Raw genomic sequence first — 19946 nt, forward strand, 5'->3', positions numbered from 1 at the left:
GATTGTGTAGTAGCTTAAAAAAAGGGAGGGAGGCCAAGAGGGGACTTGTTGGATTAGGCAGCAAAGCTCCCTTCAGGAATGCTGAGTTTTAACTGTGAAGTATGTGTGAGGTCAGGCATTTATTTCAAAGATTAATTAAAGATTAGATTCCTGTGAACTCCATTTAAACTGTTTTATTCTTTTTTGTACCTCAAAAAAATCTTGCCACTGAAAACTCCTTTCTGTTGTTCTACTGTTTTTTTTTCCTTACCCAGCATGGAGCAGTGAGGTTTACAAGAAGCCCATGTTTGTGCAGAATGCATATCAAGTGTCAGATCTCCTAAACATGGAGGCTATAACCTCAGCGTCCTTCTTCAGACAGTGCATAATACTCACTAGAGGTAATTTGTTTTGTTTAAAAACAGTTTCGTTTTAATTTAAATGCTCTCAATTCTCATACTAGCTAAGACGCTTTACGTGTTACAAAGTGGGTGGATCAGGAAGCTTGTTAAATGGTTCAGGACAGAGAATTAAACCACTGCCTTTTTCTGCCTCACCCTCAAAGCCTATGGAAGAAGGCTCTTTCCCTTTTTCCCTTGAGGAGAATGGCAGAACGGTCGTGTCCTTTGCCATTCTCCTCCCTTAAACCGGCTGAAATACCAGGGGAAATGAGAAGTGAGCCCTCGCTTCCCCTTTCCCATCAGGAACATGGGTCCCCCGCACCCCAAAGGGCACAGTCTTACGTGGTCTTGGCAAGGCGGATGACTTCCTCCTCTATCTGCAGACAGAGATGCCTCGATGTATCGGTGCAGAGCTGGCACTGGGTGTGATCACTGCAGCAGCCCCACGTCCGGAAACATTGCAGGAGCCTGATTAAGCTCAACATCAGACAACGAGATACAAGACTGATCTGCTTAACTTATGGCTTTAGGCATTTCAGGTTTTTTTTCTTTTCTTTTTTTTCCTTTTGCTCAGCACTCAGTGAAGATGAGCTTTACTTGTGTGTTTCTTCTAAAAGATTGAGATTATCACTGTTGCTTTGATGTTTTCTGTGGAACTTTTCATTATAAAATGCCCAGAACCAGACCAGTGAAGCAGGACCCCTACCTAGGCTGGCATCCCTGGAGCTGACCCCTTTACAGCCTTGCAGTTATAGAACTGAAGACTGTTATGTTAAAATCAAGTGTGTAAATTTGTGGCTGGAAGCATTTGTCAACTTTTTCCTCCTCAATTGCAACATTTTAGGTTACTTTAGAGCTTGCCAGGAATAATTAAGGCAGATTCTGAATTCCGTTTAAAAACTTGGCTCATGTGCTTCCAAGTAACTCTTTCAAAGTGCCTGCTAGCACTTTTTAATTTTGCAGTTTAGTTGATCACGTCTCGCTCTTCGTCATCCCAGCGAGATGTATGCGCAATCAGTGATTTCCTAACAAGAACCATTTGCCTGCCTGCCCTTTTCCAAAAGTGTACAGTTGGGTATTTACAACCAAAGATGTGAGCGTTGTACCAGAGAGACTGTGCAGGGAGGGAATACTGAACACAGCCCGTTTTACAACCACTAAAATATATCGAGTTTTGTTTGGAGAAGTGACTGACAGCAGCACAGCGCCTGAGCTTGGAAGAGCACAATTGTTCAGGTGTTTTGTGGCAACGCTTACGTGTTTAGTGCTTGAGTTTTTTCCCATCTGGTGCACACAAAATGCTGAAAGTCTCCTCACATGCTCATTGACACTGTAAAGGAGACGTCAAGCAGTGATGCAAGTATTTCGCTGTTAGAGCTATTAGTAGACTTTGCTGACAAAAAGGAATTGGATGACTGATGAGTGAAAGGTTGCGATGGACAAGTTGGAGCGAGATGTTAGTCACTGGACGCTGTGAGAGGACAGCAAGGGTTTGCGTCAGAGAGCTCCAAGATCCTCATCTGAAATACGGGGGGAAAAATAAGGAATTAGCAAGACAATTTCCTGTAAGTTAACCCTCTTGGAGGAGAGGAAGAGAAAGTGATTCCTGAACAGGCTCTCCAGCTGCTCTGAGTGTTGGCCATGAAACTGCTCACCTGGAGCCCATCTCCAGAGGAGTCCAGCAGCCTCCAGAGATGCTTCAGAGCAACCCACAAGAGGATGCAGTCAGGTAGGCCCAGAACCTCCCTCTGCCAGAAAACCAGGACTTTCCACATAATGGAGGCACTGATGGTCCAAAAATGACATCAGGTTCTGTCTAATAAAGACAAGAAGACAGAAGTGATGATGTTGGACCTGATGACCACCAGCCTAGCGTGGTCTGCAGGCTCAGGGAGAGGAGGGGATGATAAAGAACAACATAACCTCCTGTATTTGCAAATAACTCTCAAATCCTTTTTCTGAACTTCTCCATGTGCTTTGTCTTATTTTTTATGGTGCCAAGCTGCCTATGCTACTTAGTGCTTTAGTAAGAGCACACCTCTCTCTACACCATAAAGGCACGAAGTTCTGCTAGCATGAGGGTCTCTTGAGTGTGACCACCCTCATCAGCCTGTCCTAACCCTACTGCACCATTTGCTGGAAGCATCAAATGGGATGAATCCAGTCCCAGGCTGGCAGAGCCCTGTTTGAGGTCCTCAACTGCCTTAAAAGCCACTCTTGACCGTAAGGGAGGCTGAGGCCAGCGCAAGTTCCTCATTTCGTCTCCATACAGTTTGGCCATTCAGTTGCTTGAGTATGTATAACTTCAATCTATCTCCATCCTGAACCCATTTTAATTCCTACAGTGAAAGCCTCCTGCTGCTTTGGGCTTCAGCATGTGAAAGCAGAAAGCGCCACAGCCTGCACCACAGGGGAAAGCTGCTTTTTGCCTTCTGAGGGAAGGGCCCGTTCTTCAGCCAATGTTTTTGACAGAGCCAAGATCGCTGGTGGCAGCTTCTTGTGAACCATCCGTAGTGCTCGGTGCCCGTGCAGCTGTGGCTTTTGAGCAATGATTTCTCTCTGGGTGTCTGTTGGCCTTTATCATGGGAAAAAACAGGGAGCTGCTCTTCTGCGCAATCTAGATGGCAGCAAACGTCAGATTATTTCTGTGCAATGCACGTGAGCGGTATTGACTTCTTGTGAGATCTGAATCTTTCTTATCTTCATGGGCCAGGTCCTGATACTGCCCTTGGAGGCAAGAGGCTATGGCACGAGAGGCAGAGGGATGCCGTGTGCTGTGCGGGCTGCTGTGCTCCAGCATCCCAGGCACTGGGCTCAGGCACAGCCAGGGTTGAGGATCCATCCTGGCTCCGGGCTGGACTTAGAAATCCACTCAAGGGACCCAAATTTACCTCCTGGGTTCATCAGCTCTTTGTTATTTTGGGGTGGGACATGCTCTTACTTTCAGCCCCCAAAGGCTGGTTGTTTGGACATGAACTGGTGGGAGAAAGCATCCTTCAGTTGAGCTGTGATGCCTGTGGCCATCCTTCTCCCTTTAGCCTCTTTTCCAGCGCTGATCAGCACGAGTGTAGCCTTTCTGTACCACCAATCCCCAGCACAGTGACCTACAGATAATGCATCGATGTGTAATATGTTTATGTAGGTAACAGCAACCCCTGAGCGTGCAGTGACCCCGCAGGAGTTGGGGTTTATCTGCTTTCTGAGCAGTTATGAATGAGAAACTTCTTTATCAGGAACCCCATCTGGGTGGACAATGCCTCACCCCTGTACCTGCATGATATGGGGCCACCAGGAGGGAATTTTCTTGCCCTAAATCCCCTGTTGTCAATGGCAGGATAGCTGCTGTCATGCTGGGCACTCTCACGGTGTGGTCCCAATGTAGTGACGTTACAAATTACTCATCACTCCTGAGGTAAACTGGGAGATAAAACAGCCCTGAGAGTTATGACTGAGGAGTGGTTCATCACTTGAGATTTTGAGATGTTTCTTCTCTGCTTTGGGGCTATTTCCAGGCATTTTGGGCACATCAGGAAGAGTCCCATGTGTCTGCGCAAGAGGCCAGAAGCAGCCCCCTCCCTCTCCCTGCCCCCAAATTAATGCCTTAGAAAAATGCAAAGCCCTTAATCTGCTTTACATGTGATTTGAAAGCAGCAGCAGTGCTTCAGCACCGCGGCAGTAAGACACTCCGATAGCCATACGATGGCACGTTTCAAGGTTATCACTGTTGCACAGGGGGCTGTGATCTGTTCCCCTGCCCACGCGGACACAGCCCTGCGGGGCCTGCTCCCGTCGGGGACCTGGGAAGGTTCCGTGAGCCCGTGACCAGCGGAAAGTCAGAGGTGTGATGGCAGGAACGACTTCCGTGGGCTGGGGCTGTGGGACCCTGCATGTGTTTGCTCCATTTCCTATTGATGCTGAGCACCACCTCAAAAGAAAAAAAAAAAACAAAAAAGAAAAAAAAAAAAACAAACCGAAAACAAAAACCAACACAGAGTTGATGCTAAAAATACAAAGTAGAGAAAAAGTCGGTACAAATAACTGCTGCCCGCAAGTCTGTACATGCTAGCTTAGAGTCTCCTGGTTTTCCCACACTGGAAAAACCATGTGTGGAAATGCAAAAGAAATGGCAAGAATTCTCAGCCCCTTGTCGGGCAGTGATTCCAAGGGAGCATCGCAGGGAAAGTCACTGCTCACCAGAAGCATCGCTGGGGCCCCGGTGGACTTTCCACCTCATAAAAATAGATTCACCACAGACAGCTTGTGCTGCTGGCCGCGGTGCTGCGGGAGGTGCTGGCAGCATGCTGGCCCCCACATCTCTGCCCGGGTTAACCTGGTGGGGAGTGGTATGAGTAAGAAAAACCCCACCACTGCCATTGCCTTCTCGTGCCTGATTTATTCTTGGCTAAACTCAAGCCTGGCTGGTTTAATCCCAACGAAAAAGCTGCCAATGCAAAAACACGGTGGGCTGGAGGAAAGAGCAGTGGGCAGGGATGCATGCCTGATCCGTGTGCCTGGTGGGCTTGTCGTGGGTTTGCCTTTGCCCACGGGCAGCACCAGAGTGGGGATTTCAGTGCCCAGTGGGGAACTTGGGGGCCGGAGCACAGGGCTTTTCCACAGATGCCTCACTTCAGTCAATCAGGAAGCGGTGACGCAGGTTATGGGTTGGGTTTGAGGTTTCGGAAACCTTGTCTAAAAGTCGGTCTCCTCGCCTCACTGTATTTCTGAAGCGCGAGGCCGCAGCAGAGGCTGGCGGGGAGAGGAGGAATGCCGGCCAAAATGCAGCTCCCAGTCAGATGTAGCAGGAGGATTTTCCTGGCTGTTTGTGTAATCCTCTTTGTGGGATGTACAGCACAAGGTAACGCCGAGCGGTTGTTCTCTCTGTAATCCTCTTTCTGGGTGAGGCAGTGTGGGCCAATGAAGCAGCCTCCAAATTTGAGGGAGAATATTTCAAATTGACCTTCTTCTGGGAGGAACGAGGTCTGCTTAGGAAACCTGCTTTGCTAGCTTCTTGTTTTCTGAAGGGAGAATTGGAAGAAAAGATGCCTTTTGCTAGTGGAACATTTCTGCGTCCCTCACCCAGCCCATATAAGAAGAAGACTTTGTAAAATAAGCTACTCTATGTACACATATATCCGATATATGCCAATATAGATATTTTTAACCAGCCCTTTCTCAAGGGTCCGGTTATGTCCTGATATTCCATTATGCAGCTATAGAGTAAGCCTGTTGCAGTCCCCATGTCATAACTCCTCTGGTCTACTTGTGGGGGGGAGGAAACGAAATCGGACGTAAGTGTGAGGAAATTAAACGGTTTATTCAGTACAGAAAAAATTGCAACACGCAGCACTAAAACAACGAAAAGGAAATGTTGATTCATGATGACAAATGCCCTGTGGATTCCTTTCTTGCAAGAGAGTGGCACTTACCAACCATGTGTAGTATAATTTCTTGCCAAACTATGGCAAACTATGGCTATGGCAGCGAGAAGCTTTCATTATGCACCTACTGCTGTTTCTGCTCTGAGGATGAGCTTTCAGAGCTTAGAGCCTGCTTTCTGTATAATGCTTATTTACAAAGTATTCAGCTGCGGTTGTTTCTTTTGTTGCCGCTGTTGTTATAAAAAACCTTCATAAGACGCTAAGAGAAATAAATAAGAAAAGGGAATATGCTGCGAAAGCAGCAGGAAATCCTACCTGAGAGACTTTTTCTCTGACAGAAGAGTGTAGGAGGAAGCTGAAAGTCATCTAGCACATTGTGGCAATATACGGAGCAATAGACAGCCGTAATTACAGACAGATATTCCCAAGAAACTGAGAAAAATTACATAGATTGCCAAAAGGAGGAGGATGTGCCAGGAGGCTTCAGAACAAGTTAATTAAACGAGACTGGAAAGAAAGATGCTGTACTGTTGCTTCCATCCCCATTTTCTCCTTCTGGTAATTTTGGAGGTCTTATTCATCAGCGTTGGCCCGGGGGCCACTGAGCCAAGGCAGTGGGTTTGGGTAATTTGGCCAACGCAACACCCAAGTCGGGATTGGTGGGTGCGGGCGATTAACGTGGGCTGCTCCCACAGGTGCCCCCATGCAGAAGGCGCGGTACAAGAGGGTGAGGTGCCGGCCCGACGCCTGGTCCCCCAACTGCATCGAGGAGAAGGGGCCCTGGTTCCACCTGCCCAACGACGGCGCCAACAGGATCCTCCCTCCCATGGCTGACCCATCCCTGTAAGTGCACCCAGTGCCGTGGACGTGCAGGGCCATGGCTCATCTGGCCCTGTGAGCGTGATATTTAGTGAATAATGAGGGAAATAGTGAATTATAATGAACCCGCTGCTTCCTGGCGTTTCAGGATGAAGAGCTACCAGGAGCTGAGTGATATCTTCCCGCTCTCCGAGGAGGAATCGGGCTCTGGCTTGGACACGGCACCAGAGATGGAGCCTGCCTCGGGGTCAGGAGCCGAGGCCATCCCGGCTCCCCGGGCTGCCCGGAGACCGGAGCTGCCACCGGAGCTGGGGCTGCAGCTGTCAGAGGAGGCTCTGCTCCTCTAAGGCCCCGGCCGCCATGACAGGACCATCCCCTACCACCGCTCAATAAAAACCGTTGCCTTATAACTGTTACGGCTTTCACTCATTAAATGTCTTTATTAGGGCTGGACGCTGTCTTGTTTTGCTACATTAAAAGCGTTAATTAGGGCTGAATACTGGGCTGTTTTGGTACATTAAAAGCGTTTATTAAGGCTGAACACCGGGCTGTTCTGGCACAACCATCGCCCCCCCTCAGCGACGCCATCCCCTCCCCCTGCCCCTCCCCCCGCCCACCACAGCCGCCCCTTCCCGCCCCTTCCCTCCGCGCATGCGCCGCCCACTTCCCGCCCCGCGGGCGGGCCGGGCTGGTCACGTGCCGGGGGGCGGGGGGGAATGTGGGCGTGGCGTGGCGTGGCGGCCCGGAGGGTCACATGACAGGGGCGCGGGCCGGGGGCTGGTGGCGCGCGGCGGCGGCGGCGGCGGGCAGCGGCCATGGTGAGTGGGGGCGGGGCGGGGCCGCAGGGCGCCAACCGCCGGCCCTCAGGGGCCGCCTCAGGCGGGGCGGGGGGAGAACGGGCTGCAACGGGTTAAAAACGGCCTAAAAACGGCCGAGAGAGGGCTGGGGGCTGCTTAGTGGAAGGGCTGAGGGGTGGGGGGCGCCCCGAGGGCTTCTGCGGCGTGCGGGGGCCCGCAGGTGCTCGTTGGGGCTGCCCCGGGGGCCCTTCGGGTCCCTTAGCGCGGCGGGGTGGCCGCGGGCCCGCAGGAGCACAGCCTCTGACCACCCTTTGGCACCAAGCCTGAGGCGTAGGGCAGCGTTTGGCCAGCTCCCTAAAACCCGGCTTCTGTCATTATTATGCTAATAAACCCTATTACGGCTTCTGAAAATAAACTTCTCGTCGCGCGCAGTTGCCCTGCGGCGGTATCTTTGGTAGCAAGCGGAGGAGATAGCAGCTGCTGGTGCCTTTATTCCGTATGTTCTCGGCCTCTCCACATGAGGTCGTGGCTCATTTCTGAGGGTTTGGGTGAAATAGGCTCGGACAGAGCCTTCGGAAGTGGTGTGCCAGGTCTGCCCGCTGCTTTGAGGGATGGTACGGCTTCAAAATGTGGAAGGTGCCATGTAAACATCTCGTGTAATGCTTACTGAAAGGTAGTATGCTTCCCTGCTTAGCTGGGGGAAAAACTATAAGGCTAATCTGGACAACAAGTACAGAACTAAAGAAAAAAAATATGGATATGATAAAATAACTTGTGTCACAGATAAAAATAGCCCAAAGATCTGGAATTCTTGGTGAAGTTTTCTTCTTTCTCTATCCCTCTCTCCAAGGACATTCTCATTCAAGAACAATTCTAATGTGCAGTCACTTTTTAAAAGCAAAACAACACCCTAATTTCTTGTTTGAGCAGCGAATGCACATATGTGCTTGGCAGAAACTTGGAGGACCGCTCAGTTATAGGACTGACCACCTACCTGCTTGACTGCTTTTGCGTGCTTTTGAGAATCTGAAGTATATGTGACCAGGCTTCTGTTACTGAGCTACGTACATCTTTGTGGATGGAGTTAGGGCTGCTTGCTTTTTGAACAAACCCCAAGTCAGTTTAGTCTTGTGTGAATTGCTGTTTTATAGCTCCACATTGCACCATGTCTTGTAATACGTTACTCAGTGTTCCTACTGGTAGGCAGCTGCATTCATATTAAACTGTATTTTAGATTTTTTTGGTTATTAATCAAACAGCTAAAACTTGAGGTCCCCAGAATACCTTGAGTGTGTGCTTATTCACTTTTTGAGGTTAAATTGGTGAAATGAGTATGACTGTTTTGTGCATACGAAAATCCACTAGCTGAAGTGGATGCTCTTATTGAGAATCAAGTGTAACTTCTCAAACCAAAATGTGTTCTTAAAAAAAAAAAAATGTTGTCCTGAATTAGCAAAGTGTTGTCTGCTTTAGTACATCAAAGCAGATTAGTGCTTAATTCCTAGGAAAAATGTGGGATTTCACACTAACCTTGTTGAGTTTCCCACAGAGCTGCTAAACATGTTTTTCAGTTTCTTGTAAGAAATGTTTGTGCAAGGTCAAAGGATGATCTTCCCTGCTCTGTTGTCTGATACTGCTCAAAAGTTCATGCCTAGAGAATGCTGTTGCAAAGTGAGGACAGACATTTAAAGCTTACAGCACATCGGTGCCTGGAGCAGAATTACAGGTAGACTTGGAACACGCGAATCATCTGATGGCAGGGTTGCGTAGTTAAGGTAGATTGTGTGAAGAGCTGCTGTCTCCTGAGCCTGCTAATGCTCTCTTTGTTCCCGAAGAGAATTACAGGGTGTAGGAAGAGGCAGCAAATAAAAGTTCCTTATTGAACTTTGCCAGCCAGGAGGTTCCTTTAGGCCTTCTGTAATATTCCCCTGATAGCTGTTTCTTCTCACCTTGCTTTGCTCCATCAGTCCTCTTACTTCTGGTCATCATGTTACTGCTGTTTACGCAGTAAGTTATAGTGGGTATCAAACAATGCATATTTTTTGGCATAATAGCTCAAATCCTCACCCAGGTGGAATAAATTTGTTAACAAGATATTTTTTTTTGGTGTGGTTAGAAGGCATTAATTTTTTCAAAGTGAAATCACTGGTTTAACAGTAAATACGATGAAATGTTGCAGTGGCAGAAACCAAAGTTGTGTTTGCAACAGTAACAGATCTTTATTAGCATTTTAACGTAGTAGTAATAATGGTAGCTATGCTGCATACTTTAATAATAAACGTCACATTTTTGTAAGTACAACTGCTGCTTGTTGCTGTGATTGCAGTTACTCGCTAGGTGAACAACTCTCTTTTGTCGTTGCTATATCTTGCGTCTTTAATGTAGAATGGCTTCGTAATTTCATGGAAACACGAGTGTTTTTCCCCAGTATAAGGTGCACAGCTGCAAGTAGATACTGCGTTTAAAATGGGGTGTCCTCTATGAAGTAATTCACCTAATTCTTGTCATTCCAGAGTTTTCTTGGAGGCTTCTTTAGTCCCGTTTGTGAGATTGACGTTATTCTTAATGATGCTGAAACACGAAAAACGGCAGAAATCAAAACAGAAGATGGTAAAGTGGAAAAGCATTTTCTCTTCTATGATGGTGAATCTGTTTCAGGAAAGGTAACTTTTTTTTTTGAGTGGCTATTAATTACTGCACTGATTGCTAATGCATATAGGAAATGAAATGAACAAACATAAGCAAAAGTGGCCATTTCAGGTTGTGTTGTTACTGAAAGAAAACGGTACTTTCCTGTATCTGGTCTTTTTAACCATAGTTATTCAGGCAGCCGATAGAACTGAGCCTTTTCAATTTTTTGTTCATGTTTGTTTCTGATAATCTTTTCTGGTCTTCATGTTTTTATGAAAAAGCTGTTTGTGCGACCATGTGCAATCCTGTCGTTGCTTCTGACAAGAAAGTTATTCCAAATGGGACCCGCCCTTCCCCTTGAACTCTGAAATCCACAACTCCCATGGGTGTAAGAGTAATTTTGGCTGGTGCAGCCAACCTGCTTTGCACACCCTGAAGCTAAGCCTTACATTTCATGCCCTGAAGTGGTTTCTGGAACTACATCAAAGGGGCAGCATGTTAACGTTCAGCTGGCTGTTGAGTCAACAGGAGTTCTTGGTGGGGAGATGAGTTAAAATTACTAGAGGGATTCCTCATCTCTCAGAATTCCCCCACAAGAAGTCCTTGCTATCACTGGTTTTACTGGAGTCATTCTCTGAATATTTTTGTTAGGATTCACTCTTGCTTCAGGAAGCTTGGGACAGCTATTGGGTTCTGGGACTGACTTCTAAATACCTCGTTCAGTCTTGACTGACTGATTGTCACTGGGCACCGTCCCGCTCTTAAGTTATCTTTCCACAGTAAGAGCTTGCTTCTCTACAAAGATCCTTTCAGGGATGTGAAACTCTTGCAAGACAGGCCTCAAACTTGAACAGAAGGAACTGGCTTTTACATGTTCACTGACCTAATGACTTCTTGCTTATATCAGCAAGTCCTGAGAGAGGCCTGAGTTTTGACTAACACCAGCACAGTGGGATCAGGGGGTTTGGGAGAACAGTAATTTATAGGGCAGCTTCCCTCTGTCTCTTCCCTTCTTTTCATCGCAGAGGTAGATCATTCAAGTGGTTTGCTTTCTACTCGGATATCAATGATATATTGGATTTTAAGGTACAGGATTTTCTCTGGTAGTAGCTGCCTAGTGCAGAAACATTGATTTATCTCAAACTAATACTTGGCTTTCTGCTGAGGAAAGGAGTTGAGTGCACTTGACTTGAAAGGAATGCATCTAATGGGAGTTCTTTTTTGGACTTCAAAATGTTTTGAAGCTCTCTGCTCTCAAAGATGGCAAGGAGGTCACTGCTGGCTTATGTGAGCTCTACTGAAGCTAGGGGTTGGATTCCTAATTGTGAGGCTCAAAGGTTTCAAGGCTGCTTACTAAGTTCAGTCTCATGGATGGCTAGATTTTTCTCAAAGGCTTTAGTGGGGCCTTGGTTATGCTTAATTTTTTAATGAGCTGTTTGACTCGGTTCTTTTCAAGCTCAGGTAGTGCTGTTGAGAAGAGTTTGCAGTTTTTAAAAAGGAAATTGCTACATGCCTGTACTAAGACCATGTATTAAGTGAAAGTATTAACTTTTAACTGTTGCTCTATTTTTTTTTTTTTTGCCTTTGTAGGTGAACATCTCCTTTAAACAGCATGGGAAGAGACTAGAGCACCAAGGAATTAGAATTGAATTTGTAGGACAGATCGGTGAGTTTTGAAACTACGAAGGGGATGTTAGGTGGGTGTGGTGTGTGGAACTTTGCATATGCGACTGTCGGCAGTTTGGCTGAACCATTGCAACCTGATCAGGTTAGTAGATGACAAGTGCCAAAGGAAGATTATATTCTACTAATTTTAACACAAGTGACATACTAATTTGTGCTAGTCAGAAAATCACTGGAAGGGAGGATGTGTACGTGTGAGGGAGAACTGGGCTGGCAAGTATTTTGTCTGACTGGCTAAGAACTTGATTAAGAACCACTAGAGATTTATGAAAACTAAACTCGGAACCATGATACACATTGTTTCAGCTTTATGTATTTCAGTCTACTCATTTATAACTTAAGAATGTTCTCCACTGATTATAGGTGGTAAATTACCCTGTTTTGAAAAAACAACTCAAAGCGCTTATTTTTTTTCCTGCTTGTGCCTTTTGTCCATGTTTAAGGTTTCAAGCCAAAATACCAGGTGTACCTATTGTGCTAGACTTCTTAATTCTAGTCTTGAATTCTGGCTCTGAAAGACTTTCTCTGAGAGAAAAGAAATGATGGGACAGCCTACAGTAAAACACTTCTGGAAATAATTCTTTGTTTTAGAGAAGCAATAACTATAATTTTGTATTGTTAACAAAAAGTAGTGTTGAAGCTTCACAGGACCTGTGTGCTTTTTAGCAAGATGATGTGGTATTGACATGATAAACATAATTATCTTTTAACTGTATTCAAATCTTGTTTTGAGCTGTGAAGAATCTTGGCTGTGTCTAACCTCTTAGCAGTCCAAGTAACCTCAGCTTCTTGAGGCTGATGCTGAAATACCTTCTTTCTCTGTTAGAGGGCTGTTTGCATTGTTGTCCCCCTTGGAAGTAAAGCTTCAAGTTTCAACCTCATAAAATTGACTTTTTGGTTGGCATTTAACAGATTGCTCTGTTTCTGCTCAGTCAGTAGGCTTCATTACCCTTCGTGTGAACTGTTGTGCAGCAAGTATGACTGAGTTCTGACACCTGCTGCTTTATGCTTCGAGGATCTGATCAGTGGAGCCATAAAAGCAGGCTGGTAGAGTGGAACAGCAGTGCAAAGGAAATGAGGTGTTGAGAAGCCGAGGAGAAAAAACAGAGCTCCCATATGTCTGCTTTGTTTAGTCTGTTGTCTGTCCTCTAATAGTTGTGTATATATATGTTCATCTACTCTGATGGATAATTTGTATTCTCTGAATGACTTTAATTTGATGGAGTTTATCAAACTTTATATGTTTCTGGGTCTTTCTCTTGTGCTACAATTTTAGAAATTCTCAAGGAGTTGCACAGGAGTGGCTTAAGCTACCGCTTATTGTACTTGTTCATAATTCTTTGTATCCTTTCAAGTTTTAATGTAGTTAATACAAACAACATCCTGTTAGTGTGACTTCTCTCTGCACTACATGGAGACTAGCTCTAGCAGCACGTCACAAACATATTTTAAACCTACTCTTCAGCGTATTTTTCTGACTGGCACAAAAAATAGTGGACATACAACAGGAAACAGACCTTTTGTTATTTTAACACTTGTCATAGCAAACAAAGTGCACCTTTTATTTCTGGTTGTAGCAGAAAATAAGCAGTTACTAGTGAACATACAAGTTTCTATCAAATTTGCAGCGATAAACTGTGAAGTTCACGTTTGTTTATTCTCTTCTGGAATGCTTCAGTCTGTGCACAACCACTTCAACTGCTGCTTACATTCTTGATGTTTTTAGGTGTGAATTGTGGAGCAGCTGTTTTAATGTACTAAAGCGGGTAGTCTCTTAATGACGATGTTATATTTCTCTAACTTTTTATCTATGTGAGGATTGCATGGCATAGACCTACAGATGAATAGTAATCACAGTGGTCTAGTCTAGTGACTGGAAATGTGGTTGCTGTGTGATACTGGTGTGTTTTATGTTTACGTCTTAAGAACTTGTTCTCAAATGACCAACTTACACCAGCAGTAATGATAAACCATTTGATAGGTGTTGTTGGCCTGTGGGATACCATTTGGGATCACTGGCATGTCCGTAATGGGCTAATCTTGCTTTGCTTAAGTTTTGTCCTTTCAGCAATAAATGTCAGAAGCCAAAACTGAGCTATGCTATTTACAAAGGATGCAAGGCAAGAAGTACTTGAAAAATCTAGCTAAACTGTCATTTAAAGAAATGGGGGGAAAAAATAAATCCCATGTTAGTGAAGCTTCAAGTATGTGTTCTTTTTCACTGCAATCAGCTCTTTAGGAATCCTTACTGTAAGTTGCTAAAACAGAAGATAACTTTGAAAAGCTGGATAAAACATCTGGTCAAATGTGTTGCTCAAATCAAATTACTTGCTTTTGTCTTCTCCCATCTGCTCTTGGCAAATTAGAGACAGTTTTGTTTGCTAAAAATAAACACTGAAACCCACTTTCCTCTTCCTCAACTGTAGAGCTCTTCAACGACAAAAGCAATACTCATGAATTTGTGAACTTAGTGAAGGAACTTGCCTTACCTGGAGAACTGACCCAGAGCAGAAACTATGACTTTGAATTCATGCAGGTTGAGAAGCCATATGAATCATACATTGGTGCCAACGTCCGACTGAGGTCTGTAACCGCTAGGTCTTCTCTCCCCTCCTGTCCTGCTGGATATTTCATAATTTAGCAATTGTGCTTACCCCCCTCATGCCTCCACACTCCTTCAGAAATCAGAAAAATCTGATTTCAAATCAGATGTTTATAACAGCAAATAGCTAGTGTGCCTTTTTTCACAGTGTTGAGAATGAGCAATTCCAAATAACATAGAATAGGCAATATTACAACATGATGTTTATGTGGATCAAATTCTTTCAGTTCAATCAAATGAAAATAGTCCATATATTTTGGTGTCTTTCCTTTCTGCTCAGTTTTAAAGAGAATGCACTGTGGTCTTTGAAAGAATGACCTGTACATCAGAACATGAAGGTGTTTGCTTATGTAATTCTGGTTACCTTTATGGCTTTCTTTCTAGGTATTTCCTAAAAGTGACAATAGTGAGACGACTGTCAGACATGGTGAAAGAATATGATCTGATTGTTCACCAGCTTGCTACCTACCCAGACGTAAACAACTCCATTAAAATGGAAGTAGGCATTGAAGACTGTCTTCATATAGAGTTTGAATACAATAAGTCAAAGTAAGTGTAACTTAGAATGAAACACGTTCAGGTAAATACTTTGGTAGAAAAGGGTAGGATACAGAATACTTGATGAACAGTGTGGCACTAGGGAGTTGAAAAGTAAAGCGACTCTTTCAGTGATTATGGTATTGAGGTGTCTGGTTAATTATGATGGCCTTTCTTGCCTGTTCTGCCTTCAGTACTAATAGGAAGGTCACTGCAGATGCTTAAGACTTGATTTCTGCATTTATGAGTTTTGAATAAAACTACAGTACTTCATTTACCAATACTGCAGTCATAGAAAGGTGTTAATATCACCAGTGTGGCTGAGATATTTAGCTTGGTGGGGAAGTGAGGTCTGAGTAATGAAGGGGCAGATAAGGTAACTGCCTCTAGAAATTGATTGAAGAAGGTGTAAAAGTTGTTTTTTTTTTTTTTTATTTAATGTACCCCTCTTGTTCTGTTCTTTCAAAGGTATCACTTAAAGGACGTGATTGTTGGGAAAATTTATTTCCTCTTAGTGAGAATAAAAATTCAGCACATGGAGTTGCAGCTGATCAAAAAGGAGATTACTGGAATTGGTAAGAGAAACAAAGTCCAAAAGATCTGTTTCTTCCTCACTGATGTTTGACTACCATTTGCATTTTGTGCTGTGATTATCATACTTGAGGTCTGTGGCATTGTTTTGGGGCTTTGATGTTAGGCTGGCCTCACAAACTTGAACCATTGTAAATGGAACCTTTGCAAAAAATATACAGACGCTTAAGCAGCTTTGATAGATAACAAACAAGGGAAGAGGTGTAAAATGCATCCTGAAGACCTTTTTGCCTCTACAGAGTAAAGCTAGTGAAGTGGGCTTGGTAAAGAGTGGCATGAAATCTCTCCTCTGCTCTAGAAATGTATTATTTTCAGGCAGCCAAAAACTGATGTGATGAAAACATCTAGGGGCTTTGAGGCAGAAACAGCTCGATTATTGCAGGTTGGGCTTGCACACTGTAGGACTAGGAAGGCAGTAAGGTTGTGGCTCACGACTTCTTTCCCAAGTGGCTGGGGCCTTAGTGAGTTGTTTGTGGGGAGATTCAAGAACGCCTCTGTAAGAGAGGAATAGCACAGAGCTCTACTTGACTGCATGCTTTGTGGCTAAACTAGATAGTGCTTCAACCTAGACGCTGGAGAAAGGTGGCTCTTGTGCTGGATGGCAACTCCTCCGGTATCTAGTCTGGTCGTGGCCTACCAGAGTCAGTTACGAGCGCTGCCCACGGAACAGAACAGTTTCACAAATCTTACCCTGCATGCTTGTCCTTTATTTAAAGCCTGCATACTGAGGGCTCCCTTGAAGCACTAACTACTGCCTCTTTTGTGTCAGTGCTGGGAGGAGATAGTAAAGAGTAGTTACTCTGTCTAGGAGCTGGCTTTGCTCACTTTAACTGTGTGAATACAAAATAAAGGCACAAAAATAATTTGGTGGTATGTAATTTAAATGCTGCAGAGTAGAAATTGCTGCGATAAAGCTTTGTAGATATGTTTAAAACTGAAGCATGTGTTCTCAGAGTGATAACTTGTTTTATCAGGACCTAGTACCACAACAGAGACTGAAACCATTGCCAAGTATGAAATAATGGATGGTGCACCAGTTAAAGGTAAATATTTGTGATTCTGTTTTGAAGGGTAAGCATTCTTAGTTAACTGCCTAAAAAATATGTGGATTATGAGAGTGACTTGTGTAAACTTTTATTGGAGAAAACACCTTTCTACTTAGGTTGCTGTAATAATACTGGATTTTCCTATTTAAAACAGGTATTTTCACTAATTTAAGGAATTTTACTTGGGACCCTAGCAATTCTTTCATTTAACATTGAAAATTCTGACTGATCAATTTATCACTTCAGTTTAAACCTGACTCTGTGATGTAGATCAGCTGTAGAGAGTTCAAGATGCAGTTTCTTTTTGTCTTGCTTGGTTACCATGCTTCTACTGACAAAAACACTTCTACCTCTGATTTCATGCTTGCCAGAGTGTTTTTTTTTTTTTTTTTTTTTAAACAAGCATTCCAGCTCTGAGCAGTTACTGCATAACTTCAGGACTCAGACATGCAAATGCTTGTAGATGCCATAGGTGGCAGCAGTACTGTGAAGGTGCTTCAGTAGCACAAAGTAATGTAACTTAGGTCTCATCGAAGTGTGATGATCAAATTTTAATCTAGACTCCCACTTGCTTGCTGCTACTAGTGGGAGCTGGTTCTGATGACTGTGTGGAAAGCTCTTGAATAATCTGAAACCTAATGAGGTGCAAGTGACTTAGTGGTGAGAGGACTCTTGTCCTCTTGCCTCAGATACTGGAAGTCTGGTGTTCCCATTTCCCCTGCAGAAAGAAGAGGCACGGAACTTGGGAAGGTGCCTTTATTTTGCATGGCTTCTGAGATTATTACCCAGTTTTCAGGAACTAATTGAAACCTTCCTTTTCAAGGTGAATCGATTCCTATCAGACTGTTCTTAGCAGGCTATGACCCAACCCCTACAATGAGAGATGTGAACAAGAAATTTTCAGTGAGGTACTTCTTAAATCTTGTGCTTGTGGATGAAGAAGACAGACGATACTTTAAACAACAGGTATGGTCTATAGGGATTTCGCCTCAGAATTCTGGGGTGTTGTACATTCTGCTTTAGATATTCTATACATTAGAATGCATATTCAGCTATGCTTCATGTATGGCATAAATGTTTTTGCTGTTGAATGTGTTGGAAGCCATATAGAAAATATTAGCTTGCTGAAGGAAGTCCTGGAGGGAGGCAGGTATGACAGATACTATTTCAGCAAGGATATAATGCTCAGTGCCATAAAACAATCTTGTACTGTGAATATCCAGACAATATACTTTGTGGCTAACATGAGTTATAGATGCATTTCCGTGCTTGCTCTTTTCTAACTACTACAGATAACGTCCCTTCACAGCATTATCTCAGGTTCAAAACTGTAGTAAGGTCAAGATAATTGACTGAAACACTAACAAAAGTTGAGGACCTGTTAGGGGAAAGAAATAATGAAAAAGGTCACTGGAATGAAGCCATATGGATTGTGACAACATATATCAGAATTTTTCTTCTAAAGAATAGACAAGGTGATGTATGTGGGAAACAGAAGGTAACTGAAGCATACAATGGCTGTGATGGGTAATACGTAAATTGTTATCTTTCTGTTAACTACATAACAGAAAGTGCATATGGAAAATAATGGGGATCCAGAGGTTTTTCAAAAGCCTTTACCTATTCCATCTGGGAATTTATCCTAATGATAGTTGATACTACTGGCTTAATGGTAAATGGATGGTTCAAAAGTGTTTGCTTCCTCCAATAGGAAATAATTTTATGGAGAAAAGCGCCTGAGAAGCTGAGGAAACAACGAACAAACTTTCACCAGCGATTTGAATCTCCAGAATCACAAGCATCTGCTGAACAACCTGAAATGTGAACTGGTAGGAGGTGAAAAACTTTGCAATGCTTCAGCAGGTTAAAGATGGCAGCAGCCTGTGGGGAAAGAAGGCCAAAATTCCCATTACAACTGTCTTCCTTCGTCTTGCAGTGCTGCATTTACCATACTACTAAAACATTCTTCAGTTAAACATTCAAGTATGTATATACCTTTAAAATAAAGTGCTTTCTCAAACACTGGAACTTTCTTAAGCTATTTTATACTGCACATTTACTTTTATTTGGTAATGTTATATGCACTTGGATATGCATAAGCTTAAATCTAGTTGTTTCCACGCATGGTAGGCTGGTGTATTTGATTTTGCTGATCACCTATACAGTGAAAACAAAAGCATTTCCCTTCTCATGTTGTTTATTGCATGTCTTTTTCCAATGTTGCTTATTTGCATTTGTTTTGTTTTGAAATGGCAGTAAGGCAAATGACTAAATCACACTAAAAAGGTTTATGGTGGACTTGTCCTAAGACTTCTAATCACTATATTAGACAGGGTTTAACTCAAGCTGCATGTATATGCACTATGACTATAACTGGAGCCTTCAGACACCTTACCAAGGTTTCTAAGAAGCTTTGAATTTCAGTAGCAAAGAATGTTAGAAAACATCTTTGCTCTCTCTCCCCCCGGTTCTGACTTTGCCATTCTTCCCTTAAGCCTTTCATCTGAGTCGCTCCTGACTGTTGGGGGTTCATTGCCCGGTAACGAGTGACTTTGGAGATGTTCTCATGATTTCACCTTTGGGTGGCGAGTGGGTAAAGTATCTGAACGTAATTCTTTCTCTCGTTGATGAAATAAACTCTAGTAACATTGATTATTTTGCGAATACACAAAATGTGGTTCCTCCTGGTTTCATGCTTCTATTGTCTTCAATTTTTCCTCATTGTCTTGATAGGAAAGGCAAAACATCTTCAAAGGACAACCTCTTCCTCATCCATCTAAGCCCGTGATGAGGGTAAACATGCTTCTTGTGCTCTTCTAGAAAGGTATTTTCAAGCCAGGCAAGCCTCAAAACTGTTAGAAGCTTGTCTAGCACAGCAAATTGTTTGTCTTGATCATCTTGTATGCATTTAGTGTTTGAAGAAATAGCTTAAATGAGTTAGCCTTCATCTACTCACAGTTGAGCATGTAGTCTGTTATCAGACATGTGGCTTGGGCATAAACTGAAGCCTGCTGTGTGGAAGGCTACTTGCGCTTGTAGTTCACTTGGCCTTTAAACCAAGACTTCTCAACTTCAGTGCAAGTGTCATTGGTAACCTTACTTTATGAGTAAGCAAATTACTGAATTACTTTTCTGTAAGAACTGTTTTATTACTGTGGCACTTTGATAAAGCAGACAAAGATTCTGTGTACTTTATGCTAGAATACTTCTCGTAATATGAATATCTTTGAGAGCAAATTTAATTCCCTCATGTAAGTGCCTGTATGGAAATTTAAAAGAATAAAGTAAAAAGCCAAATATTTTCATGGTCACTTGCATGTTGTTATCTGGAGACTATTCTAAGAGATTTTGAAAACTGATTGTATTTAACCAGCCTCAGATTGTGCAACCATGTATAGTAAACAAGAAACATACTGAGCTGCTCTTTCAATTATTAAAATAGCTGTATTCTCACTAAGCATCTGGGTTGTCTTTGTTACGGA

General features: G+C 43.5%; 2 protein-coding genes across 2 annotated transcripts; both read left to right on the plus strand.

The window, feature by feature from the left end:
* The first annotated feature begins 5059 nt into the window (after positions 1–5059).
* Positions 5060–6987, plus strand: SRGN (serglycin). Its single transcript, XM_040564291.1, has 3 exons — positions 5060–5235; positions 6454–6601; positions 6726–6987. Exons 1-3 carry the CDS (start codon positions 5145–5147, stop codon positions 6922–6924), a joined length of 438 nt encoding a protein of 145 aa, XP_040420225.1. The 5' UTR covers positions 5060–5144; the 3' UTR covers positions 6925–6987.
* Positions 6988–7261: 274 nt separating this feature from the next.
* VPS26A (VPS26, retromer complex component A) lies at positions 7262–19917 on the plus strand. The gene is made up of 9 exons (XM_040563447.1): positions 7262–7395; positions 9888–10037; positions 11596–11671; positions 14115–14271; positions 14675–14839; positions 15296–15402; positions 16393–16461; positions 17288–17430; positions 18176–19917. Exons 1-9 carry the CDS (start codon positions 7393–7395, stop codon positions 18287–18289), a joined length of 984 nt encoding a protein of 327 aa, XP_040419381.1. The 5' UTR covers positions 7262–7392; the 3' UTR covers positions 18290–19917.
* The last annotated feature ends 29 nt before the right edge of the window (positions 19918–19946 follow it).

The sequence above is a fragment of the Cygnus olor genome, chromosome 7, assembly GCF_009769625.2.
Source record: "Cygnus olor isolate bCygOlo1 chromosome 7, bCygOlo1.pri.v2, whole genome shotgun sequence".
Lineage (NCBI taxonomy): Eukaryota > Metazoa > Chordata > Aves > Anseriformes > Anatidae > Cygnus > Cygnus olor.